The sequence below is a fragment of the Microtus pennsylvanicus genome, chromosome 11, assembly GCF_037038515.1.
Source record: "Microtus pennsylvanicus isolate mMicPen1 chromosome 11, mMicPen1.hap1, whole genome shotgun sequence".
Taxonomy (NCBI): domain Eukaryota; kingdom Metazoa; phylum Chordata; class Mammalia; order Rodentia; family Cricetidae; genus Microtus; species Microtus pennsylvanicus.
The window spans coordinates 90,949,232-90,977,117 of record NC_134589.1 but is presented as its reverse complement, the minus strand read 5'-3'; the positions used below and the strand labels follow the sequence as shown (position 1 = coordinate 90,977,117).

The 27,886-nt window shown below is 52.2% G+C and overlaps 6 protein-coding genes, 1 long non-coding RNA gene and 2 other non-coding genes across 10 annotated transcripts; 3 read left to right on the top strand and 6 right to left on the bottom strand.

The window, feature by feature from the left end:
• Positions 1-81: 81 nt before the first annotated feature.
• On the bottom strand, positions 82-2,635 carry Gfer (growth factor, augmenter of liver regeneration). The gene is made up of 3 exons (XM_075941586.1): positions 2,239-2,635; positions 1,711-1,907; positions 82-811 (listed from the first exon to the last, which is right to left on the bottom strand). Exons 1-3 carry the CDS (start codon positions 2,476-2,478, stop codon positions 649-651), a joined length of 600 nt encoding a protein of 199 aa, XP_075797701.1. The 5' UTR covers positions 2,479-2,635; the 3' UTR covers positions 82-648.
• A 2,274-nt stretch (positions 2,636-4,909) lies between these two features.
• On the top strand, positions 4,910-7,217 carry Noxo1 (NADPH oxidase organizer 1). Of its 2 annotated transcripts, none has more exons than XM_075941585.1 (8): positions 4,910-5,192; positions 5,284-5,364; positions 5,537-5,609; positions 5,705-5,882; positions 6,028-6,209; positions 6,421-6,534; positions 6,687-6,804; positions 6,918-7,217. In XM_075941585.1, the coding sequence occupies exons 1-8, from the start codon at positions 5,127-5,129 to the stop codon at positions 7,144-7,146; spliced, it is 1,041 nt and encodes a 346-aa protein (XP_075797700.1). In that variant the 5' UTR covers positions 4,910-5,126; the 3' UTR covers positions 7,147-7,217. The 2 variants fall into 2 exon arrangements, with proteins under 2 accessions (XP_075797700.1, XP_075797699.1); XM_075941584.1 differs by having other exon boundaries at positions 5,534-5,609; positions 6,918-7,216.
• A 159-nt stretch (positions 7,218-7,376) lies between these two features.
• On the bottom strand, positions 7,377-13,521 carry Tbl3 (transducin beta like 3). The gene is made up of 22 exons (XM_075941583.1): positions 13,376-13,521; positions 11,980-12,031; positions 11,802-11,897; positions 11,669-11,716; positions 11,424-11,565; positions 11,257-11,341; positions 11,007-11,177; positions 10,859-10,934; positions 10,682-10,775; positions 10,417-10,598; positions 10,188-10,329; positions 10,020-10,078; positions 9,815-9,918; positions 9,191-9,338; positions 8,872-9,102; positions 8,717-8,787; positions 8,481-8,637; positions 8,345-8,403; positions 8,027-8,130; positions 7,868-7,939; positions 7,605-7,763; positions 7,377-7,511 (listed from the first exon to the last, which is right to left on the bottom strand). The coding sequence occupies exons 1-22, from the start codon at positions 13,414-13,416 to the stop codon at positions 7,402-7,404; spliced, it is 2,403 nt and encodes an 800-aa protein (XP_075797698.1). The 5' UTR covers positions 13,417-13,521; the 3' UTR covers positions 7,377-7,401.
• Positions 13,522-17,076: 3,555 nt separating this feature from the next.
• Rnf151 (ring finger protein 151) lies at positions 17,077-22,233 on the bottom strand. The gene is made up of 4 exons (XM_075941850.1): positions 22,150-22,233; positions 20,023-20,168; positions 19,629-19,725; positions 17,077-18,654 (listed from the first exon to the last, which is right to left on the bottom strand). The coding sequence occupies exons 1-4, from the start codon at positions 22,231-22,233 to the stop codon at positions 18,184-18,186; spliced, it is 798 nt and encodes a 265-aa protein (XP_075797965.1). The 3' UTR covers positions 17,077-18,183.
• Positions 22,234-22,402: 169 nt separating this feature from the next.
• On the bottom strand, positions 22,403-22,879 carry LOC142831459 (uncharacterized). Its single transcript, XR_012907057.1, has 2 exons — positions 22,749-22,879; positions 22,403-22,498 (listed from the first exon to the last, which is right to left on the bottom strand). It is a non-coding gene; the product is annotated as an uncharacterized LOC142831459 (long non-coding RNA).
• On the bottom strand, positions 22,566-22,692 carry LOC142832078 (small nucleolar RNA ACA64). Its single transcript, XR_012907167.1, has one exon. It is a non-coding gene; the product is annotated as a small nucleolar RNA ACA64 (small nucleolar RNA).
• A 138-nt stretch (positions 22,880-23,017) lies between the features above and the next one.
• Rps2 (ribosomal protein S2) lies at positions 23,018-24,858 on the top strand. Its single transcript, XM_075941580.1, has 6 exons — positions 23,018-23,344; positions 23,420-23,509; positions 23,664-23,771; positions 24,035-24,368; positions 24,542-24,633; positions 24,730-24,858. Exons 1-6 carry the CDS (start codon positions 23,168-23,170, stop codon positions 24,808-24,810), a joined length of 882 nt encoding a protein of 293 aa, XP_075797695.1. The 5' UTR covers positions 23,018-23,167; the 3' UTR covers positions 24,811-24,858.
• LOC142832041 (small nucleolar RNA SNORA64/SNORA10 family) lies at positions 23,833-23,966 on the top strand. The gene has a single exon (XR_012907134.1). It is a non-coding gene; the product is annotated as a small nucleolar RNA SNORA64/SNORA10 family (small nucleolar RNA).
• On the bottom strand, positions 24,855-27,136 carry Ndufb10 (NADH:ubiquinone oxidoreductase subunit B10). The gene is made up of 4 exons (XM_075941581.1): positions 26,887-27,136; positions 25,426-25,564; positions 25,148-25,287; positions 24,855-25,031 (listed from the first exon to the last, which is right to left on the bottom strand). The coding sequence occupies exons 1-4, from the start codon at positions 27,032-27,034 to the stop codon at positions 24,928-24,930; spliced, it is 531 nt and encodes a 176-aa protein (XP_075797696.1). The 5' UTR covers positions 27,035-27,136; the 3' UTR covers positions 24,855-24,927.
• Positions 27,137-27,886: the final 750 nt, after the last annotated feature.

Below are 27,886 nucleotides of genomic sequence, written 5' to 3'. Positions count from 1 at the left end.
GCCAGTACAAAATGATCCAACCAATCACATAAAAGCAAAAGCAGGCCTGTCCATCAGTACAAAGCACACAAAGACCAGGCCCTACGTCACTTCATTTTATTTTGGTCTCCAACTCCTAAGGGAGCAGATACTCAGGATCATCTGCTTTCAGGCATGTCACAGCTGTGGAAGAACATGTGCCAGGCAGGCAGTGGGCAGTACAGTGGGCACACCCTCAGAGAAGAACCCTCCTAGAGCTGGGAACAGAGTGCAGAATAGACAGCTCGGTGAAATGGCACAGAGCTGAGCTGCCAGTGTCATAGTTCTATAGGCACCCCTGGCAATGGTCTAGCCTGTCTTCCTATGGGCAACCATGTCCCAACTGTGTAATGGGCAAGAGGCTGCATTATAAAGGATATGGGGCAGCCTGTGGAAAGATGCCTCTCATCTTCATGGCACCTTAGCTGAGGAGGCCACAGTGGGTACCTCCACTTCTCAATCTTGTGGGTAAGGTTCCCATTGGCAGTGTCCTAGGGACCCTACCTCCTCCACCCCACCGAAGAAAAGCTTTGGCTCAGATGCACTTTAATCGATAGGCTGTCCTTCCCTCGCTAGCCAGGTTGCCCATGGATCCTGGCCAGATGCCCCACACGCTCTGCTGACAATCTTCTAGTCACAGGAGCCGTCCTTCCAGCCGTCACGCCATCGCTCATCTACTCTGGAGCAGTCAAAATCAGGCTTGCCCAGCTTCCGATTCACCTCATTGTGCAGACGGCACAGCCACTGGCTGAAGGAGACCCGAGTGCTTGTGTCTGGCTGGTTCCTGCTTATCCTTTGTGAGAGAAGCACAGGAAGACGGTAAGGAGGTGTTGACTCTGTTCTTGCCAGTGCCTGGAGACAGGGAGCTGGGGCACTGCTATGAATTAAACTTGGGAATGCATTCGTGTTCCAAGCAGATGATGAGCAGGGTTGACTCTGGAGTTTCCTGGGCTTGGGCAACTTCCAGGGCTGCTCACTCATTCACCTGACTTGGCAAGAGCCCAGAGAAAGATATACTGACTGAGGCAGGCAACTTTACAACCTTGTAACAATCAGGGAGCATTGTCCCATGGTCTCTAGCCCCAGGCAGAGTAGACAGGTGGGGCCTGGCCCAAGAGAGTGGCCCAGTTAGCAAGAGATCACCCTCATTCCTAACTGTCCAGGCCTCAAATAGCAAGCACAACTGCCCAACAGGTCCAACCTAGAAATACAGGTTAAGACATTGAGAGTGATAGTTTATTTCATTCCTGTTTTTTTGTTTGTTTGGTTTTCTTAAGACAGGGTTTCTCCAAGTAGCCCTGGCTGTCCTTGAACTCACTTTGAAGACCAGACTGGCCTTGAACTCTCAGAGAAGCACCTTCCTCTGCCTCCAGAATGCTGGGATTAAAGACGTGTGCCACCACCACAAAGTTCATTCCCGTTTTTAAAATCAGTAACCACGCTGAGGGATTAGGGAAGTTAGGCAAGGTGGAATCTTAGTCAATCTTTAGGAAGTGGAAGGAAGCCCTTCCTAAAAACCTTAAGGATAAGGATCCACAGAACTGGGCTTTTTGAGGAGAAAGGAGAAGGCTCCCATGACCCAACATCCCTTTTGGTGACCCCTCTCTCCTGCAACCATTTTCCTAGGCCCCTCTTATGACATCTGCCAGGCCCCCATCAGGGGCCCTACTGGCAGAGATACTGCACACTTACCTCTTCCTTATGTCTTCCGCACACTCCTCGCAGGGGTAAAACTTGGAAAATATATGTATGAACTGGGCCATATCTTGCTGCTGTTCTGGGGTGGGCATGTCCGGGTAATAGGCGGCCAGCGTGTGGAGGAAAGCCCAGGTGTGGCGACCCAGTTCCTCCCGATCCTGTGGGCAATCCTCCCTAAACTTGATGTCCCGCTGCAGAAGTAGGCCGACTAAGGGTCAGTTCATTCTTCCCCAACCAAAAGCCCACAAAATTCCAACCCAGTGGCATACTGTTTGCGTTGCACGCCAGAGGACTTGGGTTCGGATTCCCAGGATCACCAAAAAAATAAAATTGACAAGAATGCTCCCTTTTTCAGTTGACAGCCCACTAAATCGATCCAGCCAGCCGGTGGCTGAAAGCTCAAAGTTCGAGCCTAACGGTGTGTGTGGGTGAGGGGATGGACGTGTTTAGGCATAGCCAACCCTGAGAAACCCGGTGTGGGGCTGGGAAACGCGACCGGGCGGCCAGGTGGGGCATCTGCACCTTCTGCTGGGTCCGCATCCACGACTTGAAGTCCACACAGGCCCGGCACGGCGGCTTCCCGTGCTTCAAACCTTGCGGGGCCGAGGCCGAGGCGGAGGCGGCGGCGTTTCGATGCCCTGCGCCCCGGCCCCGCGCGTCAGTCACCAAGTCGTCGTCGGTCATCTGGGAGCGCGCGCCGCCGGGCAGGAAGGAGAAGAGACCGCTGCGAGAGAAGCCCGCGGGTTCGCTGGGCGCCGCCATCTTGCCGGCGTACGGACGGCGGGGCCAAGAGAGGCTCCGGAAGGTCGGCCGGGCCAGCGCGCACGCCAAGGCCAGCGCGCAGCGGCTGGAGCAGCAACCGCGGCCCGGGGCTGGGCTCACGCTGGAGCGGGAGGCGGAGCCTGGCGGCGGGGCGGGGCTGGGGGCCGAGGCGGCCGCCCCGGTCGGGGAGGAGCGGGAGGCCTGGGCGCGGGAGGAGGCGGGGCGGGAGGCAGGGGCCGAGGCGGCGTGCTCTTGCGCCTGGCTGCCCGCCGCGGGCCGGGCGCGCGTGGTCCATGGTGGCGCTCGGGCTTCCTCCAGCAGAAGTGTCGTGGGTTGTGGGAGGTGCGCTGCGGCCCCGCTGAGAACTCCGGCTGAGACGAGGTCCGAGAAGCTTCTCGCGTCGCCCCCAAGGCTCTGTTCACACCCTAACCAGCGGCCAAGTTTTGGGCCTTTCTGCCTTAGGACGCTTCTGGGTGCCTTGGCAACGCGGAGCGGGGTGTGGTCTCACGGACCAGACAGCGCCAGGGGCCAGGGTCGACCTTTGCCCTAGTAATTGGGGCCCGGGAACCTTAGAAGAGTCTGCGGGCGGGTCCCCAACCTAAAACCTGGAAATAAAAAGTTATGCCTATTTCAGCCGCAGGTATTCCTTTTTTTTTTCTTTTGAGACAAGGTCTCATGTGACTTGGGCTAACTTCGAACTCTATGTAGTTGAGTGAAGATGACGCTAAATTCTTCAATCTTCTGCCACCACCAGCACCTCCTCAAGAACTTGACTTAAAAGCCTGGGTCATCACAGGAAGAGTTCCTTTCCCTGCCTCCATGTGTTCATTCATTCATCTGCAAATATTTGTACAGTGGTACCCTGTTCCAAGCGCTGCTTCTGGCACTGAGCAGACCAAGGAACAAGCTTCTGTCCCTGGCTTCTTTGGCCTTTGACCAGGGGTGAAGACGGGGAAAACCCAGTCACTGGAATAAATTCTATTTCCGAACTAGTGAAAACCATGTATAGAGTATGGAAGTACAGCTCTCCTAAATTGGAGACCCTTAGGCACAGGCCTGTAGGGAGAGGTACCAACTCAGGCTATCTGCATTTTACAGAAACACTAGGCCACTGGGGACAGAACTCTGGGGAGGAAGATGGAGGCCAGGATTCAGAGTTGGGCAATATCCCACCACCATGCTAGAAACTGGGATTTGCTCTAAAACAGGAGGAGACGTTGGACAATTTGGGACAAAGCTGTCTTGACCTGATCCCATTTCTATTTTTCAGTATTTCTCCTATTTTGTGAGAGTGAGTGTGTGTGTGTATCTTTGGTTGTCCTGGAATTCTTTCTTTAGACCAGGCTGACCCCAAACTCAAGAGATTCTCCTGCCTCTGCTTCCCTTTGTGTGCTGGGATTAAAGGTGTGCACCACCTGTAATTATCTGCCCAGCCCATCTTTTTTTCTTAATTCTTATTTTATGTGCATTGGTGTTTGTCCTGCATGTATGTCTGTGTGAGTATGTCAGATTCCCTGGAACTAGAGTTACAAACAGTGGTGAGCTGCCAATGTGGGCACTGGGAATTGAACCTGGGTCCTCTGGAAGAGCAGCCAGTGCTCTTATCTGACCCACCTCTCCAGTTGTGAGGAACCTCTGGCCAGAGTTGGGCTCCTCTGTGTGCATCTATGTGAGAGGAGGTGGCGGCTGTGGTGGATGAGTAGAGGGCGGCTCTGGTTGGTAGGGCCGACAGGCCACCTGTTGGTGGTGAGGCCCTAGTGGTAGGGACTCAGCCTTTCCTGTTGCTCTTACATCTTCCAATGCTTCTGAAAGAACCAGTTGCTTAAGGCGATGCCAAGACTTGACCAAGGAAAGAGGTAGGTTTCATGGCCATGGCCTTGTTACACAGGTCTGAGCCTCAGATGCTCAGGACACTGGCAGGAATATCGCAAGTTTAAAGCCAGACTTTGCAAATTAGCAAAACCCTATCTCAACCCCCCAAAAACAAACAAAAACCAGACCTAAAAGGACCCAGGGGTGAAATAGTTGGCTCGGAGGACAGCAGCATATGGCCCACAGGCAAATTTAAAAACCATGCTGTTGGGCCGGGCGGTGGTGGCGCACGCCTTTAATCCCAGCACTCGGGAGGCAGAGTCAGGCGGATCTCCAAGGGATCCAGGATCGAGACCAGCCTGGTCTACAAGAGCTAGTTCCAGGACAGGCTCCAAAGCCACAGAGAAACCCTGTCTCGAAAAACCACAAAAAAAACACACACACACAAAAAAAACGCCATGCTGTTAGGCACACCTTGGGAGGAGGTAATAGCAGGGAGGGGAAGAGGCCGAGGGGGCAGGTGAGGCTGAGGCAGCACTTGGTCAAGGAACTGCCTACCTCCTTTCTTCAGCTGGCTCGGGGAGGAGAGGCCCCCGGGGGCAGTTCCAGTACAAAGGACTTCATTTATCCTCCCACCTGCCCCGGCTTGCCCCTCCCCCAACACTAGTCCTCCGGTGATGAATCCTTAGATTTTGTGCTTGAAGAACAACCAGGAAACTGAGAAGTTTCCAGGTGTGAACGCTCTGCAGGGACTCGGGTTTAGGGCAGTGCGGGGAAATTCCATTTCACTTCTTCCGGCTGCTCTGAGCCCCTTCGAGCACCCAGCAGAAGGCACAATGGCAGGTCCACGACACCCGGTATCAGCGCATGCGGTAGCCCTGGTGCAGATGGAGCGACTCCAGGTAGGACCACACGGCCCGCCCTCCTCCCCTGCCCGAAGGGTAAGGTGACAGAGTCTGAGGGGAGACGGCACCTCCACTTTTCCTCACGCAGACATTTGTCTTCTCCGTGCGCTGGTCAGACAACAGTGATTCGTCTGTTCGCAGGAGCTGGGATGAGTTCAGGCAGCTCCAGGTGAGTAACACTGGGACTACTTCAACTGGGGGGGGCTCACCCCCCAATCCAGAGGCCTCTAGATACACGACCTCCCTGCCTGCTTGTAGGAACTCTTCTAGGGACCCTTCCTCCCTCTCCCTGGGGTTCTCTCCACTTTTGGAGACTGATGCCTGCCTCTCCCCCTCAGAAGAGCCTTAAGAAAATCTTCCCAGTGGAGGCGGGCCTGCTCCGGAGATCTGACCGCGTACTTCCCAAGCTTCCTGGTCAGGCCTACAGGGGTTACAGGGTGGTCACAGGGGAGGTCTGGCAAACAAGCGTGGGGGCGTGGTCCCAGTGTGTTTCTGTGGTACCCGGGCAGACGCTCCACTGCTGACGCGCCGGGGGCATACTGGCCGAGGCCTGGCGCGGTTGCGGCTGCTGAAGACCTACGTACAGGCACTGCTGGCAACCTCCGAGCACGTATTGAGGAGCTCGGCGCTCAGTGACTTCTTCGCACCCAGACCTCTGGATCTGGAGCCTATGCTGCCTCCGGGCAGGTGACTAATATACACCCTTCTCCCAGCCCATGCACTTGTTGGAAGGGCGGATGAGAAGGCTGGGCTGGCCTATGCATAGGTGGGGAGAGGGGTTCCCATCCTGTCTGTCTTCTCATTTTTCACACGTGCTGGCTGCCCTGCCCAGCCTGGTGATCCTGCCCACACCAGAGGAGCCGTTATCTCAACCCGGAAGCAGCCTTACCATTCATAGCCTGGAGGCTCAGAGCATGCGCTGTTTACAGCCATTCTACACCCATGACACAAGAGACAGGCCTTTTCACACACAGGCTCAAGAAATTCTGGATGTATTACTTCGACATCCATCAGGTAGGGCCACAGTATTAAGAACCTGGGGACAACTGGGTGATGGTGGCGCGTGCCTTTAATCCAAGCACCTAAGGCAGAAGCAGGTGGATCTCTGAGAGTTCAGGGCCAGTCTGGTCTACAGCGAGTTCCAAAAACAAACAAAAACATCTGCTCTCTGACCAAGATGGGTACAGGCCTTGGCATCTGAGCCCTTTCCTGGCCTCTTGAACAGGCTGGTGGCTGGTGGAGAATAAGGATCAGCAGACGGCCTGGTTTCCAGCTCCCTACCTGGAGGAGGGAGCCCTAGGCCAGGACCAGGAATCAGGCCTGGCTTTGCAATGCAGAGGTATGAGACCATCTCTACCATAAGCTCACCATTAAGAATGGACCTGCAGCAAGGCTGAGAGCAAGCTCAGGAGGGAGGTGACAGTGGGGCACCAGGAGAAAGGTCAGGACTCTGGCCTTACAGTTCCAGTGACCCCCAAACACCCATCCTAGGGATGCAGTTCTGTGCTACTCAGGCCTATGAGGGCAGTCGTACTGATGAGCTATCAGTGCCTGCAGGGGCACGTGTGCATGTGCTGGAACCCTCAGATCGCGGCTGGTGGCTGTGCAGGTACAGTGTGCTCACACACGTGTGTGCATGCGTGTGTTGGAGCAATGGCAGGTGCTGCCTGGCAGGAGGGGCACATCAGGTAAATCCTTAACCAAGCCCTGCCTTTCTCGTAGGTACAATGGCCAGGAAGGTCTGTTTCCTGCAGTGCTGCTGCAGCCTGAAGGGCTGGGTTCCCTCCTGGGCAGGCCAGGGCTCCCACGCAGGGAAGACAAGGTGGCTGCAGACAGGCCTGTTCCCCCTGTAGTACCAACTCGCCCCTGTGTGAGTGCCATTCAAAGCCGATGCTGCACCATCACCCGCAGGGCATTGGGACAGGACCAAAGGACCCTGGGTTCCTTTTGAGGATTTGTGTAGCCCTGCCAAGAGGATGGGGCTGGATGGATGACAGGGCCAAGGGGCCACAACTTCCCATTTTCTCTAAATAAAAGTCAAATGATTTCACCTAATCTCATTGTGCCGTGAGGGCTTGAAATGGGGTGGGAGGGCTTGAACTTCTACAGTTGAAATCACGGTGGACCAATGTGGCCAGTGATTTTGGGGGAGATTGGTCAGATTCACATGAGAAGCAGAGATAGAAAAGTGCAACTTTTATGTGCCTCACAGGGCTGGGGGAACAGCAGGGAGTGGGGACAGCTTCATGTTGTGCCACAGGAAGTCCAAGAAGGTGGCTGCTTGTAGCGTCCGGCTAAGCCGCTGAAAGTGCCGCTCTGGAGGAAGACAGAGGAGTTGGGGCTGGGGGAAGAGGGGGCTGTCTGCGAACCCACCAGAGGCGTCCCGGGGTCTAAGGCCATGTCCCATACCGGTATAGGGCAGCAGGGCCTCCAGCGTACCCCGCACCCCATCATAGGCCAGCAGCTCCTCGGGGGCCTCATGCCGCAGCAGCACACCCAGCACAGCCTGGGCGTCGTGACAGTGTCTGGAGTTGGTGTTCCACGTGACACAGAAGCGCAGCAGGGCCTCTGTGAGTATAGGGACAGACACCCCGTTTGTTGGGTCATTCCACCGTGTTCTGCCCACCAGGTCACCCCCTCCCCTGGCTGATCCCTTCCAGCTTGCCCACAACCTTTCTGGTCTCGTCGCAGTTGGAGCACAGTGGCCTCCAGCTTCTCACAGGCCTCAGGATCCCTCCGGATGGCTGTGAGAAGGGAAGTCAGCTTAAAGAAAGGGTTTGTTGGTCCCTGGGGCTATCCCAACCCCAGCCTGCACTGGGGCAGGTACTGACCCTGAATAACAGTCAGTACAGTGTGGGGGCGGTCCAGGGAGATGGCAAGTCCTAGTGCCCGGAGATACCGCTTCTCATGGAGCAGGTTGTCCAGTTCTTGCTGCCTGGTGGGATAGAGGAAAAAGACATCAATCGGCGACACTGGCTGGGCCCAAGAGCCACAGGTGTGAGCCCTACCTCAACCTGCTTCCTATGCCTCACAGGGGCTACCGCTGCTGAGGGCTCTAGGAGATGCTATGCTGTAGACGTGCAAGGGTGCTGTGGGCATGAAGAGGTCTGCTGAGGGTATGCAGCAGGTGCCACTGAGCCCAGACTTACTTGATCACCTGCTCTTCCCGTTTGGCCTGCTCTTCTGCCTGCTCGGCCTCTGTCACATCCTGGGATCAAATTAGGATCAGACAAGCCCCAGTGCTGTCCCGTGCCCTGCCTCATCCCACCCCTTAGGATTCACAACCTTCCAGAGAATGATTCGGGAGTCACTGCCCCCAGTGATGGCGTGGTCATCTAGTCGGCTACAGTGCAGCCCCCAGACCTTATCTTCATGAGCATCCAGTGTCCGCACACACTCATTGCTCTTAATGGTCCACAGCTTCAGAAGCCCATCAGAACCACTGAGGTTGAAAACGGAAGGACTTAGTTTTGAGGCATGACCCCCACTACACACCCCCAGCCCTCTCCTAGCCCACTCACCTAGACAGCAGCTGTGAGCCACGGCTCACAAAGGCCACCTTCAGCACAGAAGCATCATGGCCCTCAAAGGTCTGCAGGGGAGAAAGAGAGGAACCCAAGCCTTATGAGTATGAACTGTTACCAGAGGGGGAAACAGGACAAGGGGAAACACTTACTTTGAGACAACTGAAGTCCTGCAGTGCCCAGAGCTTGATGGTGCCATCAGCAGAGGCTGTGGCTAGCACCTGGTCTGTGGGTGAGAACTGGACATTCCAGAGGCCACGTCGGTGGCCGGAAAAAACACCCAACAATTGGCACTGAGGCAAGGCCCAGAGCTTAGCTGTGCGGTCCTGTGAGCCCGTGGCTAACAGCTTGTCATTGGGGGAGACAGCCAGACTGTTGATGTCCTGGTGATGAGAGCAGGTGGTAAAACTCAGACACTCACTCCAAGCTAGGGATCAGCCACACCCCATCCCAGAGGCCATGTGCGGCTACTTTGTCATGGCAGCGCTGGGTGGTCTGGGCCTGCAGAAGCATTGGGCCACTGTCCACAGCTGTGTTCTTGGACAACAGGGCTTCAGGGAGGGGCCACAGCTTCACAGTGCAGTCCTGGCTGCCCGTCACCAAGAAAGATTCTTTTAGCCTGTAGCCAACAAGAAAGGGAGACATTGCTCAGGTCCAAGGACACTGTCTGCAGTATAACAAGCTCTGGCCTTCCAGACCATCATCAGGACCAGAGGGATCGTCTCAGGATGTAGCCTGGTCTACATCGCCCCCAATGCCTCTGCTTGCACCACCTATCCTTAGAGTCACCACACCTAGCAACTGGTTCCAACCAGAGTCAAGCTCTTAGTGAAGGTCACCTCCCCCAGCAGGACCTTGTTCAGTGCCATTTTGTCTGTCTCAAGTCCTTCCTATGTTGTCCACCTTCCAAGGCCACTTCCAAGAAATCTGCCATAGCACCTGAGTCTCCTTGGGCCTCTTTTCTGTTCTACATCCTTGTGAAAGCCTCAGAGTGTGGTCAAACCAGCACACCCATTTTCCACACCCTGGGCTAGAAACCAATGGCTTGGGCCTCTACCTCCTTGGATACCCCTGGGTTCGGTCCTGATCCAGTACCTAGAACAGCAGATAGTGCCCACGCTATGTGTGTGTCCGGAGCCCTGAGCGACACAGGCCACCTGGCCAGCCTTGTTCATCCTCCAGATGCGTATGCTCTGATCCTGTGGACAGTAGGGATGGAAGAAAGGCAATGGGTCATGGGGCCATTGCCTTTGTTTTCACTTGGGAGGCCTGTTCCTTTGTATCTCGTATGGAGTCTCACCTTGGCACAGCTAGCAAAAAGCCACCCCTTCCGGAACACATCCAGGGCCAGGACAATGTCTGGAAGAGAGGGGAAGAGTGGTCAGAGATGAACTATACAAAGGGGGCAGGGAAGGGAAGCTGTCAAAGCCAGGCTAAGGTGCCAGGGATGTCAGAGGACATGACCTGCCTGTGTGACCGTGGAGGATCTGACAGGCCAAAGTCTGCAGCTCAAACACTTTCAGGCAAGGGCTGTTGGAAGCCACGACAATATGAGAGTCATTGGGCCCAAGGAACCGAACATCCAACACCTCCTCGCTATAGCCGGCAAACTACGGGAGATAGGAAGGTCATAGTGAGGGCCTGTAAGAAAGGAAGCCTAACCCCCAATCCCTGCACCGGCAGGAGGAAGTGCTAACCTGTTTCTGAAGCTGTAAGGAACGTGCCTCATAAAGGAGCAGGTTGTGATCAGTGGTGACAGTGAGGAGCAGGCCGGCAGAGCGGGCCAGGGTACAATGGGTCAGCTCCTGCCCTAGTCCTGGCTTCTGTGGCTGGGTGTACACACACTGCCCAGAAGCAGCCTCCCACACACGGAGGATCCCTATATGAGGACAGGGCTGTTGGGGGATGAGGTCCACAGGCTTCTCCCCGCCCCTCATGTACATGTGGCCAGCCTCCCCACACCTTGGTCACCAGCTGTTAAGAAGTGTAAGCCTGAGTTCTTCACACCCAGCTCAGGTGCCGGCTCCTCGGGCAACAGCACAGCAGCTTCCACGCTCTGTGGATGAGCAGGGTCAGAGCCTATACAGCCAGGACTCCCATCCCTGCCCCCTTCGCTGGCCCTGGCTTGTCAGGCCATACCTCAAACACCGGCACTGTCCTCTTGGCCTGGTAGCTCTGAAGGTCCCAGACTATGCAGATCTTATCACGGCCAGAACTGAGGAGAAACAGATCCCTCAGTTCCAGATCCCTCCCCTTCCACCCGAGCCCTGTGTGGCCAGCCGCTGACCTGAGCATGGTATGGCCATCCTCACTAAAGGAGAGGGACGTGACAGCACTGTAGTGCGAGGTCAGAACGGCCAGACACGAGCGGTCCTGCAGGGACCACACACGGATAGAGGTGTCCACGGCTGAGGAGAAGAGCAGCAGACGAGTGGGGTCTGGATGGAAGGCCACCAAACTGGAGCAAGATAGAGATGAATTAGCCGTACTTCCAAGGGCGGTACTTCTAGCCACCCTTCCTCCACCGACCCACTCACTGAACGACACCAGGGGAGCCTCGGAGGTGGTGTGTCCCATAATGTTGCACGATGTCCCAGACACGTACGGCGCCATCACAGCCACCTGTGGGAATGTGTTTGAGGTAAAGGTGTACAGAGTCCTTGCCCTTGTGCCCTCCAGCGCCCCCATCTAGCTGGGGTCCCACCTGTAGCTAACAGTGTAGAGGTGGTGTCGAAAGCCATGGAGGCCACAGGGGCTGTGTGTATCGCCTTCCACAGACGAGTGACGGTGCCTTCTTGCCAGGCCCACTGAGCCAGCAGCAGTGCCCGGCTGGCTGTTACCAGGACCTGGGGGCAGGGTAAGACAGTACAGCCAGAGGATAAGACACATTTGCCAATTCAGTGTGGAAGGGAGGTACCAGCGCTTACCCACCACCCCTACCCATCATACTTCATCATTAGGACTGAGGTCAAAGGCAGTAATGTCCTCTTGGTCCTCCTAAGGGGAGAGTGAGAATACAGAGCGCCATAAGAATATGTTACCTTCCCTTCAAGCCCCTCACACCTGTCTAACCTGTCCTCACCTGTTCCAGGCTCCGAAGCAAAGCCCCTGAGGCCACATCTAGGATGTTGACTTTGGTACCACAGACACAAAAGAGGTAATTGCCGGTCTGGTCCAGCTAGGGACAAAGAGGTCTCAGTCAAGGAACCACTCAGTATTCCCTATCCCTTTGCCCCCTAACTGCCCGTGGAGATAGTTACCTGTGCTTTCCCGCCCTTGTAGAAAGGTTCAATCTTTCGCTCAACAGCATAGCTGGAAAGAGAATATGATACTGAGTGATCGCCCAAGTCCCTCGGCCCATTCCACGCCCTGTCCTGGGTGTTCTCCCAGAGATGAGTCAAATCCTTGACCTTGCAGAGTACCTAGGCAGCGGCAGGAACCTAGAGATAAAAACTAATAGCTCAGCCAGGCAGTGGTGGCGAGCGCCTTTAAACCCAGCACTTGAGAGGCAGAGGCAGGTGGATCTCCGTGAGTTTGAGGCCAGCCTGGTCTACAAGAGCTAATTCCAGGACAGCTAGGACTATTATATAGAGAAAACCTGTCTCGAGAAAAACAAAACAAAAAACCTACACACAAAACAAAAAAACAACAAACAAACAAAAAAACCCTAACAGCTCAGAGGGTGGATGCTATCATCACCTTACAGAAAGGTTGAGACTCAAGGTTAGTTGGTGATCATGCCTCTTGGCCCTCAAGGGGTCGTCATATAACTTGAAGAGGTGGGCCTGAATAAGGTGAAGGCAACAGACCAGGCTTCGGAAGAGAGGCTTTTGGGGGCTCCCTGCTAGCTGGGGGAGGCCAGAAAAAGGTAATACACTCTCCAGATCTTCATCAGTGAGGCCCAGCATGCCACTACACTACCAAGTCTCCCTCTTCCTGCCTCAGCCTCATTTGGTTTCTCCCCAACTAACTGTCCTCTTTCCCATTTTCTCCACTGCTTTGGTCCAAGCCAAGCCACTGCAGTTTCCTGGGGGATGCGGGAAGTGGCCTTACCAGTCTCCTCACTGGGTGCCCTGCCTACCCTTCCATCTCTATTGTCTAGTGCCCTTTAGAACAGCCGACGGGTGACATCGCAGTGCTCAAAGCTTCCCTTCGTCTCACGTGCTTCCGCGACCCTGCCCAGGAAGGACTTCTGCCCATCTTTCTGAACTGTCAACTTGTTCCTGGCCCAGGTCCTGTGACAGGTCTTCTGCCTCTATCCTGTATGTGGGCTGGTCTGGTCTTCCCAAATCCAATGCTCACCTCCCGCAATGCCCCCAGCCCCAAGTCCACTCCCTGGAGGTCTGCCCATCAGGATAAAACCAGCCTCCCGTGCTCTGCACCCAGTGAACCCACCAACAGCGGTGCTTTCTTTGCTAACAATAATCTAATCTACTCAGCGACGGGTAAAAACTGTCTGGAAACTACACTACGGATAAAGGCAGGGCCTGTTCCCATCCTAGCACTAAACAGAGCTGCACACAGCCAGGGGGACTGACTGAGCACAGGCCTCAGCCCCCTGTATCACCGTGAACGCCCTCCTAAACGGGCTCTTCCCGGTTCCTCAGACAGCGAACCCGTCTCCCTTCGCCGCCGGCGCCTCCGCCCAGGGCTTACTTGGCTTTGAAGCGGCTCACTCCGGCCGCAGGCTCGGCCATGTCCGAGTGCAGTCGATTCCTCCAAGCTCAGCAGCCTTCGGCCGCGTGAAACAGACAACGCGCTGCTCTGTACTTCATGGCACGTTCTGATGACATCACGAGCTGCAACTACTTTGACATCATCAGCACTCGCCCTGGGAGACTACTGTGGGTACCGGCTTTGGCGACCGGAAGTGGAAGCTGAAAGCAGCGGCCAACTTGCTGAACGTCTTGCATTTTTTGACTACTTATTTACTATTTTTTTAACTTATTATTTATTTTCATTTTGTCTTTTCTTTTTTTTAAGATTTATTTATTTATTATGTATACACTGTTCTGTCTGCGTGTATGCCTGCATGCCAGAAGAGAACACCAGATCTTATTACAGATAGTTGTGAGCTGTCTTGTGGTTGCTGGGAATTGAACTCAGGGCCTCTGGAAGTACAGCCAGTGCTCTTAACCTCTGAGCCATCTATCCAGCCCTCATTTTGTCTTTTCTATTTATTTGTTTTAATTTTGTCTTGTTTTTTTCTTCTTCTTTTTGTGTTTGTTTGTTTTTTTGTTTTGTTTTGTTTTTTGAGACAGGATTTTTCTGTGCAGCCCTGGAACTCGCTCTGTAGTCCAGACTGGTCTCGAACTCATGAAATTCTCCTGCCTCTGCCCTCTGCCTCTCCAGTGCTGGGATTTAAAGGTGTGGGCTACCAACACCCCAACACCAGGCTGTCTTGCTTTCTTTCTTTTTTTTTTTTTTTTTTTGGTTTTTCGAGACAGGGTTTCTCTGTGGTTTTGGAGCCTGTCCTGGAACTAGCTCTTGTAGACCAGGCTGGTCTTGAACTCACAGAGATCCGCCTGCCTCTGCCTCCCGAGTGCTAGGATTAAAGGCGTGTGCCACCACCGCCCGGCCTTGTTTTCTTTTCATTAAAAAAAAATATTTGAGCCTCGTGGTGGTGGCGCAGGCCTTTAATCCTAGCACTCGGGAGGCAGAGGCAGGAAGATCACTGAGTTTAAGGCCACCCTGGTCTACAGAGTGAGTTCCAGGGCTACTCAGAGAAGCCCTATCTTGAAAAACAAAACAATTTAACTTAAGGAAAATTCTGGTTATGTATTCAGTTAGTTTTAGGCTGGTCTGGAACTGTGTGGTAGCAAGGTTGGCTTCAGGCTCAAGATTTTTCTGTTTCAGGGGCTGGAGAGATGGATGGCTCAGTGGTTAAGAGCACTTCAGAGCTCAGTGGTTAAGAGGACTTCCAGAGGTCCTGAGTTCGATTCCCAGCAACCACATGGTGGTTCACAATCATCTGTTATGAGATCTGGCGCCCTCCTCTCGTGTGTGGGCATACATGGAGGCAGAATGTTGTATACATAATAAATAAATAAATCTTTAAAAAAAAGATTTTTCTGTTTCAGCCTCTGAATACCATACCCTCAATTTATCACTAAGTGTGTATGTGTATGCCACCTGACCTCCCACTCTCCATAGTGTGTGTGGAGATAGAAGACATGGAAGTAGGCTTTTTCTTCCACTGTGTAGGTCTCATGAATGAAACTCAGATTATCAGACTTGGTAGTGTTGGACCCTACTGTCCGATTACCAAGGAGGAGGAGTCGCCCCAAGAGACATCTCTCATCACAGCTGATGTAAAAGCATGAGGATTTTATTAATTCTGTCATGACAGGGTCCTCCAGCAGTCGGGAGGCTAGAAGACCCTGAATGTCTGGTACAGGCTATTTTTAAAGGAAAAAACCACAGAAGGAAGGGGTGTCTGGGGGTTGTCCTTTAACTATTATGATTGGCTTATTCAAAAAGGCTATTACCAATAATTGGCTGGAGAGTGGTTGCCAGATCAGATGAGGTAAGGGAAAACATCTGAGGGTCACTTTGCCCCTTCCCAGAGCCCAAGTCAAAACATCAGTCACTGAATCGATACCTAAGAGTTATCTTGCCCCTCCCCCGCATTCAATAACTGAGATCTATTCGGAGAACATTCACAAGGACTCAGGAAGGTGATGGAACGTTCCCAACATTTCAGTACGTGTGTGGGCAATTGTTAGGTCCTTGGTTCCCAGAGGGGAAGGGGGAGCATTACTGCTGAGACTGAGAGTTGTCAGAAATGGCTTCAGAATTGTTTTACAGTTCTACAGTAGCAGGTACTTAGTGAGCCATCTCTCTGGCCCAGGCCATTTAGAGACAGGGTTGCTCTGTGTAGCTCTGGTCGCCCTAGAACTCCCTCAGGCTGGCCTTGAACTCTCAGAGATCTGCCTCTAACTCCCGAGTGTGTACAGCTCTTTAAAATGCTGGGAGCCGGGAGGTGGTGGCACACGCACGCCTTTAATCCCAGCACTCAGGAGGCAGAGGCAGGCAGATCTCTGTGAGTTCGAGGCCAGCCTTGTCTAGAAGAGCTAGTTCCAGGACAGGAACCAAAAAAGCTACAGAGAAACCCTGTCTCGAAAATCCAAAAAAAAAAAAATTGCTTCTGGCCTGGGCATGGTTGCAACGGCCTTTAATCCCTGCACTCAGGAGGCAGAACCAAGATCTCTTTAGAATTCAGGGCCTGCCTGGTATACAAAGCAAGTTCCAGGACAGCCAGAGTTATACACATAGAAACTTTATTTCAAAAAATAACAAAACAAAGTCCACAAAGCTTTTGTTTTAAACTGCCAGGGGTTTATTTTAGGTCAGGAGGGTGAGAAGAAGCCAGCTATCTGGGAAGTTCACTATCCCGTGATGGGCATTCTTGGTTCTCAACTTGACTACATCTGTAACTAACTAGGTAGATTATTTTTTCTTTCTTTCTTTCTTTCTTTTTTTTTTTTTTTTTTGGTTTTTCAAGACAGGGCTTCTCTGTGTTGTCCTGTCCTGGAACTCACTATGTAAGAGCAGGTTAGCCTCAAACTCACAGAGGTCTGCTTACCACTGTTTCCTGAGTGCTTGGATTAAAGGTGTGGGCAGCCACCACCACCCTCCTGGTTGAAAGCTTTTATTTATTTATCTATTTATGTATTCACTTGGTTTTTCCAGACAGGGTTTCTCTGTGTATCAGCTCTTGACTTTCCTGAGGAACTTTTTCTTTTTCTTTCTTTTTTTTTTTTTTTTTGAGACAGGGTAGAAACTTTTTCTTAATTAAATCATTTGAAGTTACTACCCAATTGTAATCTGAATTTTTTTCTTTTATTTTGGTTTTCTGAGACAAGCTTTCTCTATATAACAGTCCTAGCTGTACTGGAATTTGCTCTGTAGGCCTTGAACTCACAGAGATCTGCCTGCTTCTGCCTCTGAGTGAGTGCTGGGATTAAAGGTGTGCACTACCAGCACCTGGCTTAATCTGAATCTTTTGAGATGAAAAGATCCACCTTTGATCTGAGACACATCTTCTGGCAGCCTATAAAAAGAACGTGGAAGAAGGGTGCTTGTTCTTTGCCTGCTTGCTTGCTGGTCTCACTAGCCAGTCCTTTTTCCTTTCCTCTCCTTTCCTCTTCCTTTTCCTTTCCTTTTCTTTCCCTTCCCTTCCCTTCCCTTCCCTTCCCTTCCCTTTCCTTTCCTTTCCTTTCCTTGCCTACTTCCTCAGGATTCTGGTGTATACTGAAGACCATCTGAGACATCAGCTTCGTGGAGTGAACACCTACTGGATTTTTGGACCTTCCCAATGGTCACTGCTCAGCAGTTTAGAACACTCATTCTTGAAGAGGACCTGGGATTGATTCCCAGCAATCACATGGTGACTCACAACCATCCATAACTCCATTTCCAGGGTACTCAATGTCCTCTTCTGACTTCTAGGGCACCAGGAATGCATATACAAACATTCATGCACTCCAAGTGGTGGTGGCATACACCTTTAATCCAAGCACTCAGGAGGCAGAGACAGGTAGATCTCTGAGTTTGAGGCCAGCCTGGTCTACAAAGTGAGTTCCTGAACAGTCAGAGATACACAAAGAAATCCTGTGTCAAAACAAGAAAAACATTGATAAACATGAAGTCAATCTACAGAGCTACTTGTGGCCAGGCATGGTGGTACATGCCTTTAATCCCAGGCCTTGGAAGAGGGACTAGGATCCTTGTGAGTCTGAGACAGCCTGGTCTACATAATGTTTTAGTACAGCTAGGACAGCATAGAGATCCTGCCTCCAGAGGCATAGTTTGTCTTCTGGAAAGAGATCTCAAATTCTAAAAGTGTGTCAGACCACCTTACAGGATATACTGACCCACATAATGATAGGTCAATAATTGGACCACACCTTTTTTTTTCTTGCATCTCTGTGGAAGCCAGAAGAAAGCATAAGTTCCCCTGGAGCCCTGGACTAGAGTTACAGATTATATTAATAGCTGGATGCTGGGAATCAAACCTGGGAATAAAATCCAAGTCCTCTAGAAGATCAGCCAGTGGTTTTGTTTTGTTTTGTTTGTTAGATACAGGGTTTATCTGTATAGACAGACTGGCCTTAAACTCAGAGATCATCCTGCCTCTGCCTCCCGAGTGCTGAGATTAAAAGTATGTACTGCCACCGAATGACATGGCATCTACTCTTGATTTAGAGTTTTGAGTTATTTGTGTAACTAGCTAGGAAGCTATTAGGCCGAGAGAAAAGCGGGAAGAAGAGTGAGTTCAAGAAGAAGGGAACAGCTTTGCAGGGTTTACTCAGTGGTAGATCCAGTCAGAGGAAAAAAAGTCTGGGGGAGAAAAATGCCATTGTCTGGTATGGAAGGTTAGCAGAGGTGACAAGGACAACAAAGAACAGTACACACAGGATATGAGGTGGGCTAGGCCTGGGCTTAGCGTCTATATAACTCCTTTATAAGACACCTTGGCCCTGCACAACCCACATCTCAGCCTCCTGGGCAACCTCAGTTTCCTGTGCCCTGGAACTCAGAAGCAGGGAGTCATCCTCCAGGAAGTCGCCCAGCTGTGCCAGCTGCCTGCGGATGAAGTTGGTGGTGCGGTGCACCCGACGCACGCGCCTCAGCAGGCTCAGCAGCAGGGTCCGGTTGCGCTTGTGGCGCTGTACCCAAGCATCACGGAGCTCACGGTAGCAATTGTGTTGCTCCCCCTCCGAGGCAACCAAAGTGGCTCCACAGCCTAAGGGGCAGCGTTGCTGGCCATCCTGCTGGCAATGCTGGCGGTGTTCATCCAGGTCCCCACGCAGCATCCGTGCAGTACAGCCCTCATTGGGGCAGGTCATCAGCTCAAAGGGGCATGAGTTTTGGTGACTCTTGCGATGAGCCAGAGGGCATGTCACCAAGCAGCCAGCTGCAGCGTTCTTGCACTAGGGAGTATAAGAAAGCTCGGTGTGAATTAAACTAGGTTAAGGCATTGTCACGTGGGGCTCCTGTATAATCTCTAATCTATGATATTCCCTGACAGGGGAACAAGTGAACTCTGGAACCTCCTATGCTTTCTGTTTGCTTGCTTTTTGGTTTTTCGAGACACGGTTTCTCTGCAGCTTTGGAGCCTGTCCTGGAACTAGTTCTTGTAGATCAGACTGGTTTTGAACTCACAGAGATCCTCCTGCGTCTGCCTCCTGGGTGCTGGGATTAAAGGCGTGCACTGCCACTGCCTGGCTTGCCTCATAAACTTTTTTTTTAAAAAATATTTCTTTATTTATTATGTATACAATATTCTGTGTGTGTATGTCTGCAGGCCAGAAGAGGGCACCAGACCTCATTACAGATGGTTGTGAGCCACCATATGGTTGCTGGGAATTGAACTCAGGACCTTCGGAAGAGCAGACAATGCTCTTAACCACTGAGCCATCTCTCCAGCCCCCTCATAAACTTTTTATCGGTTTTTGGAGACAGGGTTTCTCTATGTACCCTTGGCTGTCCTGGAACTTGCTCTGTAGACCAGCTGGCCCTCTCAAACTCAGATCAGCCTGCTTCTGCTTCTTCTGTGCTGGGATTAAAGGTGTGCACCACCACACCTTGCTGCCTGCTAACTTTTTGATTCCAAGTTTCTCCATTTTGTAAGTTAGAGGGCTGACGAGTAAGGGCTAGTGACCAGGCACTTTATCTCTGAAATTCATTTATGATTCCCACTTTACACCTGAAGTTCCAAGGAACCCAGGAAGAATAAGCAGCTTGCCCAGTCACACAGCAAATGGTAGACCCTAATTCATGTCTTTAACCATGTCTATGACCTTTGCCTTCTACTCAGTTCTGACAAAGGGCTTCTTGACAACTCTTCTGGCTCTGCTCCACCCCCCCCCCCCCAGGACAGGAGTGGATGGATGCCCTGAGCTACCTTGACTTGTAGGCGGCCAATGGTTTTCCGGAGTTTATTCACTTGGACCATCTTTCTTCTTTTCACCTCTTGTCTACAGCATGGACAGGAGTTTTGTCTAGAAAGAGGTATCAGTGTGATGTTGGAAGTGGTAAAGTCATGTGACTTCCACAGCAAGCCTTCATGGGGGAAACCCAGCTAGTCCCTCCTTTCTGGCTGGAGGAGACACCATGGGGGTGGGGCTAGAGTGAGGATGTGGGACTTCAGACACCAGAGAGGGAGGCACACACATTCTGAGTGTCCCAGATTTTGCAGCTGAGTCTTATAGCCATTGGAACCCAGTTTTGGATAGCCCTTCCCTTCCCATTCTTGGCTGCAGGAGTTGCCCCCCACCCTCCTGGATTCCCAATGGCACCTGGCTAGCCACTGGAAGATGCACTTTTTGCAGAAGATGTGACTGCATGGCAACCTCATTGGCTTCTTGAGAACCCCATGGCAGACGGAACACAGGAAGTTGTAGTCAGGAGGGCTGGTAAAGAGGTTGAGATCATACCCACCACTCTGCAAAGGCCAGGTCAGTGTTAAGGCCTGGGTGAGACCAGGCTCCATGCCTCCTGCCCCCAAGCACTCATACCAACAAGATACCTCAGTAATTTTTTTTGGTAGGGAGGCAAGCTACATGAAGAAACCTAATTACAGAGCCCCCAAGGACCAGACCCCACTTCAAGGGTGAATCTGTGGGAGTTGACTCCCCCAAGATTTGACTGAAGAGGCTGGGAATAGCTCAGGCTATACCACCTAGAGCCTTCTGAAAGGTGTTCTTGTCCCATAAAACAGCTGGCATCCATTCTCAAGCGTGAGATACCATGGATTCCTGATGGCATCAGGGCAGGTGGAAAGAGACCCGGGGCTCACCATGATCTGTGTCTGGACGGCAGCTCCACTGAGGCTTAGCGGTCAGGAATGTCCATTTCACAGCACATGGGGATTGACATCACAGTGGCATTGTCTAGCTTTGGCCAATCACAGCTCTGGCCCAGGGCCACCTTACCCTTTCCCTCTGAAGGTGGGTGGTAGAGTAGCCTCAACTCAGGGTAGTCTACGGTTTCTCCCTTGATGCCTAGGTTTTGGCTGACAGCTTCTAGTTCCCCAAGGCCAGCAGGATCACAGAGATTGAAGCCTCCTCCATTATCATCCCTTCCCAAAGACTAGGCCATCCTGTAAAAGAGCCCAGGCTTTTCAACTTAACTGTAAAACCAAGAAACAAAAAAGGCCTTGGTTTTTTTGGAGACAGGGCTTCTCTGTGTACCCCTGGCTGACCTCAAACTCAGAGATCCACATGCTTCTGCCTCCCAAGTGCTGAGATCAGAGGCATGCACCACCACCACCTGGTTAATAAATTTTAGCATACGTGTTGCAGTTTCTTCTTTACTATAACAGTCTCCATATTAGTATAGAGGTCACACTGGCCAAATAACCATAACTAAGCAGAATACAGGGGCCTACGGGAACAGTAGCGGAGCCACTGACATTCACGGACAATCCGCTCCTTCAGCTGCAGGCTTGGGAGATTCCAAAGCACACACCAAGTAACTACAAAGTTCACTCCACCATGCAGCTTCTATGTCATCTCTGATGGGGTAGGACTGCTGTTTTGGGGCCACATATGCTCAGTGAAGTCACACACTTTGGCCATCACTGGTGCCCTATTTGGGGTGGACAGATGTCTCCCTAGGGAAAAAGATGCCAACACATTCCTTCAAGATCACTTTTTGTATAGGTGGTCAGGTCATTAAAAAAAAAAAAGATTATATATATATGGTGTTCTGTCTACAGGCCAGAAGAGGGCGCCAGATCTCATTACAGATGACTGTGAACCACCATGTGGTTGCTGGGAATTGCACTTGGGATCTCTGAAAAGGCATCCAGTCTCTTAAGCCTGAGCCATCTCTTCAGTCCCTAGGTGGTCACTTTCTAAATTTTAAAATAGCCGGGTGGTGGTGTTGCACACCTTAATCCCTCCAGCACTCGGGAGGCAGATGGATCTGAGTTTGAGGTCAGCCTGGTCTACAAAGCAAGGTCCAGGACAGGCTTCAAAGCTATACAGAGGAACCCTGCCTCAAAAAATATATATAGCCGGGCGATGGTGGCGCACACCTTTAATCCCAGCACTCGGGAGGCAGAGGCAGGCGGAACTCTGAGTTCGAGACCAACCTGGTCTACAGAGCTAGTTCCAGGAGAGGCTCCAAAGCCACAGAGAAACCCTGTCTTGAAAAACCAAAAAAAAAAAAAAAAAAAAAATACATAACCCGGCTTAAAGCTGTCACATAAACTCCCTAATTCTACCTGTATAGTGTCCAAAACAGTTGGAAACCCAGGTGTGATCTGAGCATTTGGAAGGCTGAAGCAGGATTGTTAAATTCTATGCCTTCACTGAATACAGACAAAGACCTCCCCTCCAAACAAACAAAAAAGCTATGCCCGGGGCTGGAGATGGCTCAGAACCGGAGTTCTTTCAAAGGACCTGAGTTTGGTTTCCAACAGCCACATGGACGCTTTCAACTACACGAAACTCCAATTCCACAGGATCCGAGGTCATATCCATGGGGGCATCAGGGACGCACATGGTACACATACATACATGTAGGCGAAATAAAAACACATTTAAAAAAAGCTAGTTTTGAAAGAGATCCGACTGCGTCTGCTTTCCAGATGCTGACTGCTGGGACAAATACACCTGGCCACGAATGCATATCTCACTTAAACTGCAAGGAACACCCCAAAACACAAATACATACACGGAAAGTTAAGCCACTTTATTTAACAGGACGCCGGAACCCTGCTATTTTCGCGGGGGAAGCGGCGGTAGCAGTCTCCAGATCCGGTGGAACCTGCGGAGAAATGACGTGGTTAGGATCGATGGCACCAGCCAGGCCGCCAGAGCGGCGAGGCGATCCGGAGTGTAGGGGCCTGGGTTTCACCCTCCCACACTGGGGCAGCGGGCGGTGAGCTGAGGCCCCTGTGGCTCTGGGCGCCGAATCTCACCTCCGGCCACAGCCAATGCTGAAGATGATTTTCAACGAACGCCCATTTACCGGGACAACAGCGAACGCGGATAGAGGCCGGTGAGGCGCAACCTACCTGGCAGACAGCGCGGCGAGATACACTCGTGAGCACGACAGGGCCCGAGAGGCGCCCGCCCGAGCTCTTTATAGTCCCGCCCCGTCGCGGCTTCGGCGAGGGAAAACGCGCAGGCGCAGAGAGAACGTGGCGGGGGCGGGATAACACTCAGCCAATTACAGCTCGGGATGATCTACGCCGGCAGTCGAGATATCGCGGCGCTTGGTGCAGTATAAAAACTCCCTTCCGCGCACCCTTGCTCTTCTTCTTCTTCTGGAAAACACGTGAGTCTGTGTGGCTGGGGCGGGCGTGAGGCCTGGGCAGTGGAAATCCGAGGACATCCGGAGCGAGACACCCCTAGCCGGAAAGACCGGCTTCGGAACCCCAAGCGGCCGCGGCGTTTAGGGTCCTGCTGAGTTGCTTCCTTTTGTCTCTAGCAAATGGCGGATGACGCCGGTGCAGCGGGAGGACCCGGAGGACCCGGGGGCCCAGGATTAGGAGGCCGTGGCGGCTTCCGCGGAGGATTCGGCAGCGGTCTGAGGGGCCGCGGCCGTGGTCGAGGCCGTGGCCGAGGCCGAGGCCGCGGGGCTCGCGGAGGTAAAGCTGAAGACAAGGAGGTAGGTCTGGGCCGTGGGCGGGCCGGGCCATGCGCTCTTGCGTGAGGCAGCCTTTTGACTGGCGTCTTCCTGCAGTGGATTCCCGTCACCAAGCTTGGCCGCCTTGTTAAGGACATGAAGATCAAGTCCCTAGAGGAGATCTACCTGTTCTCCCTGCCCATTAAGGTACAGACACACCTCGGTGCTGAAACGTCGCTTGGGGTGGGAAGGTTGCTATCGTGATGAACCTCTGCTGCCACATCCGTTATCGGGGTGAGAAGACTACTTGGCAATAGCTTCCTTTACTATCTAGTGACATGTTTCCCACTATCTGTTTTAGGAATCTGAGATTATTGACTTTTTCCTGGGAGCTTCCCTAAAGGATGAGGTTCTGAAGATCATGCCCGTGCAGAAGCAGACGAGGGCAGGCCAGCGGACCAGGTTCAAGGTATTCAAGTCTGTCCTTTGGCAGGGTGAAGGTTTAAGATCAAGTGGTGGGGTTGAGCAAAACTCTCTCACTCTGCATAGTCACACTAGGTTTCACCCGTGTGACTTTCGTACCGGGAGAGAGAGAAAAAGAGTTCCTCAAGTACCCTGGATTGGCCTCCCAGTGGCCTCTCTTGCCTAGAGGAGCACCACAGATCCTAGAGTCGAGATATGCTGGTTCTGTGAAACACCACCAGCCATTCCACCTAAGTCTCCTCTTCACAGGCTTTCGTCGCTATTGGGGACTACAATGGTCACGTAGGTCTCGGTGTCAAGTGCTCCAAGGAGGTAGCCACTGCCATCCGAGGGGCCATCATCTTGGCCAAGCTTTCCATTGTCCCTGTGCGGAGAGGCTACTGGGGGAACAAGATTGGCAAGCCCCACACTGTTCCTTGCAAAGTGACAGGCCGCTGTGGTTCTGTGCTGGTGCGTCTCATCCCTGCCCCCAGAGGCACTGGCATAGTCTCCGCTCCTGTACCCAAGAAGCTACTGATGATGGCTGGCATCGATGACTGCTACACATCAGCCAGGGGCTGCACTGCCACCCTGGGCAACTTTGGTAGGTGGATCACACACAGGCCATGGGTGCTTGGTGTGTTTTTAAGGGATGGAGATCGGACCTGTCACCAAAGTGACTGACTCTGCTCCTAGGAGTGCAACAGCTCCTTAGTGGGAGGGACTTTTATCTTCAGAAATCAAGCCACCAACCCTTTTCACTTTTTTTTTTTCCAGCCAAGGCCACCTTTGATGCCATCTCTAAGACCTACAGCTACCTGACCCCTGACCTCTGGAAAGAGACTGTTTTCACCAAGTCTCCTTATCAGGTACACTGATTTAGCTGGTGTTGTGTTGGCTGGCTTTGACTTTCTTTCTTCAAGAGTAGGGAATGTGTTGTATTAATATTCTACTTCTCTTTTTAGGAATTCACTGACCATCTTGTGAAAACCCACACCAGAGTCTCTGTTCAGAGGACCCAGGCTCCAGCTGTGGCCACCACATAAGGGTTTTTATACAAGGAAAATAAAAGTGAATTAAGTCTGTTAACATTTGTCTCTTGCATTTATTTAGAGGACAATAAAATAGATAGGGTGCACCCAGTCACGAGAGTTCTTGGAGTCCTAGGCAGCAGCCGATTGCTTGGCAGCCTTTCTCTCTTCCAGCATCCTCTGCTTCTGCTTTGCCAAGCACTTTCTGGCAGAATAATAGGCTCCCAGGTCATAATCTGTAGAAGAGATGGGGTGGAGAGAGCTTGTTAAAGGATGGGAATTTGGGTGAGGTTTTAGCGGCTAGGAAAAGCCATAAGATCCCAAACCCTGGAAAGAGCTGAGGGTCACTCACAGCGGTCATGGAAGGCTTTAGCCACCTTGTGGAACTGCTCCAGTTCCTTGGCACAATTCTGCTTTGAGCTCTCTCCTTCTCTCTGTTGACAAGCCTTAAGTCTCTCCTGGATGATGTTCATAATTTCCTGGTCAACTTTGCTGAAAGAACAAGGGCTAGCAGTGACTGTCAAGAATTTGAAAGGATGGAGGCTTGTTCCAGTTTGTATGGGTTCTTTATTGGAAGGGGGGTATGCTGGATAAAGCCATCCAGTCAATTGTTCCCTGCTGTGAACTTACTAGTCCCTTCTCCATTGCATCTCAGCCTCAAAGACACACAGGATATCACCCTCTTTGCATTCCGTGATGTCTGGCACACGTCGGTACTGCCGGTGATAGTAGTAGGTTCGGTTCTTGGCATGTTGTCGCTCAATAAACTCTGCAAAGAGAAACACCTCAAACTCAAGGCCTGTCTGAAGTCCCAAGGTTTTACAGTAACAGGCACCTTCAGTGGCATATCTCACCTCGTGCCTTAGAGGGCAGGTCCTTATATACAAGAGACATAGCTGGGTATTTAGAAAGCAGTTAGGCCTATGTGCCCCACAGTACAGATAGGGTTTGAATAGGCAAGGAAGCTCCATTGGGAATTCAGCAGTAGGACCCAATGTTTAACATTGGTTAAAGAGCACAGGGTTCACACACGCGTTTAGACATCCTAAAATGTTACTAAAAAATGAGCTGACCTTAATGCAGTAATCCACCTGGCACTGGCTTGAAAACTTTTCCTAAGCCAAGGACCATCTGTAAACCTGGGGCAGTGACTTGTCTGGGAAGCTGACAAAAGTATTTGCTATGTTGTCCTGGACAATAATGAAGGTGCTGTATCAAAGAATCTACCTTAGCAGAGCCTCAACACTTGGAAGAAGGAAAAGCAAAAACAACCACCTGAGTATGCTCTGTACCCCAAATGCTTAACAGATGAGCCGCTTAGTCGACTGGACATAGTGCCCAGCATGTCCCAACTGTTTACCATGCTGGCAAACGGGGCCATCAAGGGTTGAATGGAACACTTTCTGGGACCAGGGATGAAGAGCAGTCATTTAAAACACAAACTTTGGACAAATGAAGCTGTGACCCAAAAAGAACGAATGAACACCCTGCCCATGCAGATGGACAACACCGTCCATTTCAGCCGGGGCTTACTGACCGGCTACTCGCGACACAGAGATGACTGGTGGTGGGCTAGATTCCTGACCACTACCATTTTGTTTCCTTTCAAGACAGGGTTTTTCTGTGTAACCCTGGCAGTCTTGGAACTCGCTCTTTAGATCAGTCTGGCTTCGAACTCATCACCGGCCCTACCACCACCCGTCCAGCTTCCCGCTACTACCGTTTAAAAGAGCGACCAGGGTCAAGAGTAGTCAGGGTTCTGCTGAAGGCAGAAAGAATTATGGGCAGGGTGTAGTCCCGCAAAGGGGACTATTCCGCGGGGGCGACAGGAGGGCCTGGGAAGTGGTCTGGGGTGCAGCGGGGAAACAAAAGGTGACGGCTCGGTTCCGGGGTGTCTCAGATTCAGTGTCATAAGTGCACTGGGGAGGTTAAGAGACAATTTGGAAAAGGAAAAAGAATCGATTTAGACTCGGGGGCTCTGGATGCGGGGCAGCAACGTGCATCGGGTGGTGGTTCCTGGGGACGGGAACTGGACGTGGGATCCGTGGGGGACCAGGAGCTACTGAGCGGGCGGAATCCTAGACCCTGTACCTCTCACGAGGGTCACGGGCCGGTCCACGACGAGATCGAAGGCCTTCATAAAGTAGGTCAGGGGGTTGGGGAGCGAGGTTTGTGGCGAGGGAGCCGGCGTGCGGCGCGGGGGCTCGGGGTACACATCCTTGTCCCAAGAGTCCGGCATGGCTGCAGCAAGCCCTCCCCGCAGACCTTCAATTTCGCTCCGCGTCCGGACCAGCCCGGCCTGAGGACGCGGAGACCTCTACGCCTGCGCGGAAAGGCGGCACCGCGCCTGCGCAGTTCTTAGCCGCGGGGCACCACGGGATCGTGGCCAGTCTCTCGGGCACCCCCTTGTGGTTCCCAGCGCTATTGCACAAAGGCAAAGTTCACCAGACGCTAGGAAGTGCTCTTCCCTGAATCACCAGCTAAGTCAGCAGGGAGCAAGTAGAACACGACTTGGCAAGAGAACACACACAAATCAACAAGTAATAGAAACAGCAAACGCCCTCACTACTCCAGGAAGCCACTCTGGACTGCCCAGCCGTCTGGCCTGTTACGGGCTCTGCTGGTGGGTGCCAGTGAACCTGGGGGCTTCTCTGAAAAGGCGGGGCTTGTCCCATTGTAGTCTGTGGGAGAAAAGGGTCTCCTACCCTAGGCACGGAGTACCTTTCCCTGCTTCTGGGGGTTCTCCTCTAGTCTTCAGCTCTTGTGCCCCCAGCTGTCCACTGTCCAGGACTGCACTGCCCAAACCCTGAGTTTACGTGTTTAGAACTGGTTTTGCAGCCTGGGTAGTGGAAATCCTTACCTGTCATCTTGGTGCTGGTCACCTCCTGCCAGTGCTGGGGACTAAGAACATAGAGCTATCACCTGCGGTGACTTACCAAATCTAGTATTGCACAAAAATCAGTTTATGACACTAAAGTCAGACCCACAAATCTTAACATTTTGGTAGCATAGACAGAATCTTTTTTCCCCAAAGACTGGGTTTCCTTGTAGCTTTGGAGCCTATCCTGGAACTAGCTCTTATAGACCAGGC

Coding starts and splice junctions, on each gene's coding strand:
- Gfer (XM_075941586.1), bottom strand. CDS start 2,478: ATGGCGGCGCCCAGCGAACCCGCGGGCTTCTCTCGCAGCGGTCTCTTC. Junction 1,908..2,238: donor GGATGCGGACCCAGCAGAAG/GTGCAGATGCCC, acceptor CTACTTCTGCAG/CGGGACATCAAGTTTAGGGA. Junction 812..1,710: donor GCGGAAGACATAAGGAAGAG/GTAAGTGTGCAG, acceptor TCTCTCACAAAG/GATAAGCAGGAACCAGCCAG.
- Noxo1 (XM_075941584.1), top strand. CDS start 5,127: ATGGCAGGTCCACGACACCCGGTATCAGCGCATGCGGTAGCCCTGGTG. Junction 5,365..5,533: donor ATGAGTTCAGGCAGCTCCAG/GTGAGTAACACT, acceptor TCTCCCCCTCAG/AAGAGCCTTAAGAAAATCTT. Junction 5,610..5,704: donor CGTACTTCCCAAGCTTCCTG/GTCAGGCCTACA, acceptor GTACCCGGGCAG/ACGCTCCACTGCTGACGCGC.
- Tbl3 (XM_075941583.1), bottom strand. CDS start 13,416: ATGGCCGAGCCTGCGGCCGGAGTGAGCCGCTTCAAAGCCAA. Junction 11,342..11,423: donor CTCTACACTGTTAGCTACAG/GTGGGACCCCAG, acceptor ACATTCCCACAG/GTGGCTGTGATGGCGCCGTA. Junction 10,599..10,681: donor CTTAACAGCTGGTGACCAAG/GTGTGGGGAGGC, acceptor GTCCTCATATAG/GGATCCTCCGTGTGTGGGAG.
- Rnf151 (XM_075941850.1), bottom strand. CDS start 22,233: ATGTGCGTCCCTGATGCCCCCATGGATATGACCTCGGATCCTGTGGAA. Junction 20,169..22,149: donor TTGAAAGCGTCCATGTGGCT/GTTGGAAACCAA, acceptor TGGCCTTTGCAG/AGTGGTGGGTATGATCTCAA. Junction 18,655..19,628: donor TTGGCCGCCTACAAGTCAAG/GTAGCTCAGGGC, acceptor TATACTCCCTAG/TGCAAGAACGCTGCAGCTGG.
- Rps2 (XM_075941580.1), top strand. CDS start 23,168: ATGGCGGATGACGCCGGTGCAGCGGGAGGACCCGGAGGACCCGGGGGC. Junction 23,345..23,419: donor GTAAAGCTGAAGACAAGGAG/GTAGGTCTGGGC, acceptor GTCTTCCTGCAG/TGGATTCCCGTCACCAAGCT. Junction 23,510..23,663: donor TGTTCTCCCTGCCCATTAAG/GTACAGACACAC, acceptor TATCTGTTTTAG/GAATCTGAGATTATTGACTT.
- Ndufb10 (XM_075941581.1), bottom strand. CDS start 27,034: ATGCCGGACTCTTGGGACAAGGATGTGTACCCCGAGCCCCCGCGCCGC. Junction 25,288..25,425: donor ATGCAATGGAGAAGGGACTA/GTAAGTTCACAG, acceptor TTGTTCTTTCAG/CAAAGTTGACCAGGAAATTA. Junction 25,032..25,147: donor TAAAGCCTTCCATGACCGCT/GTGAGTGACCCT, acceptor TCTCTTCTACAG/ATTATGACCTGGGAGCCTAT.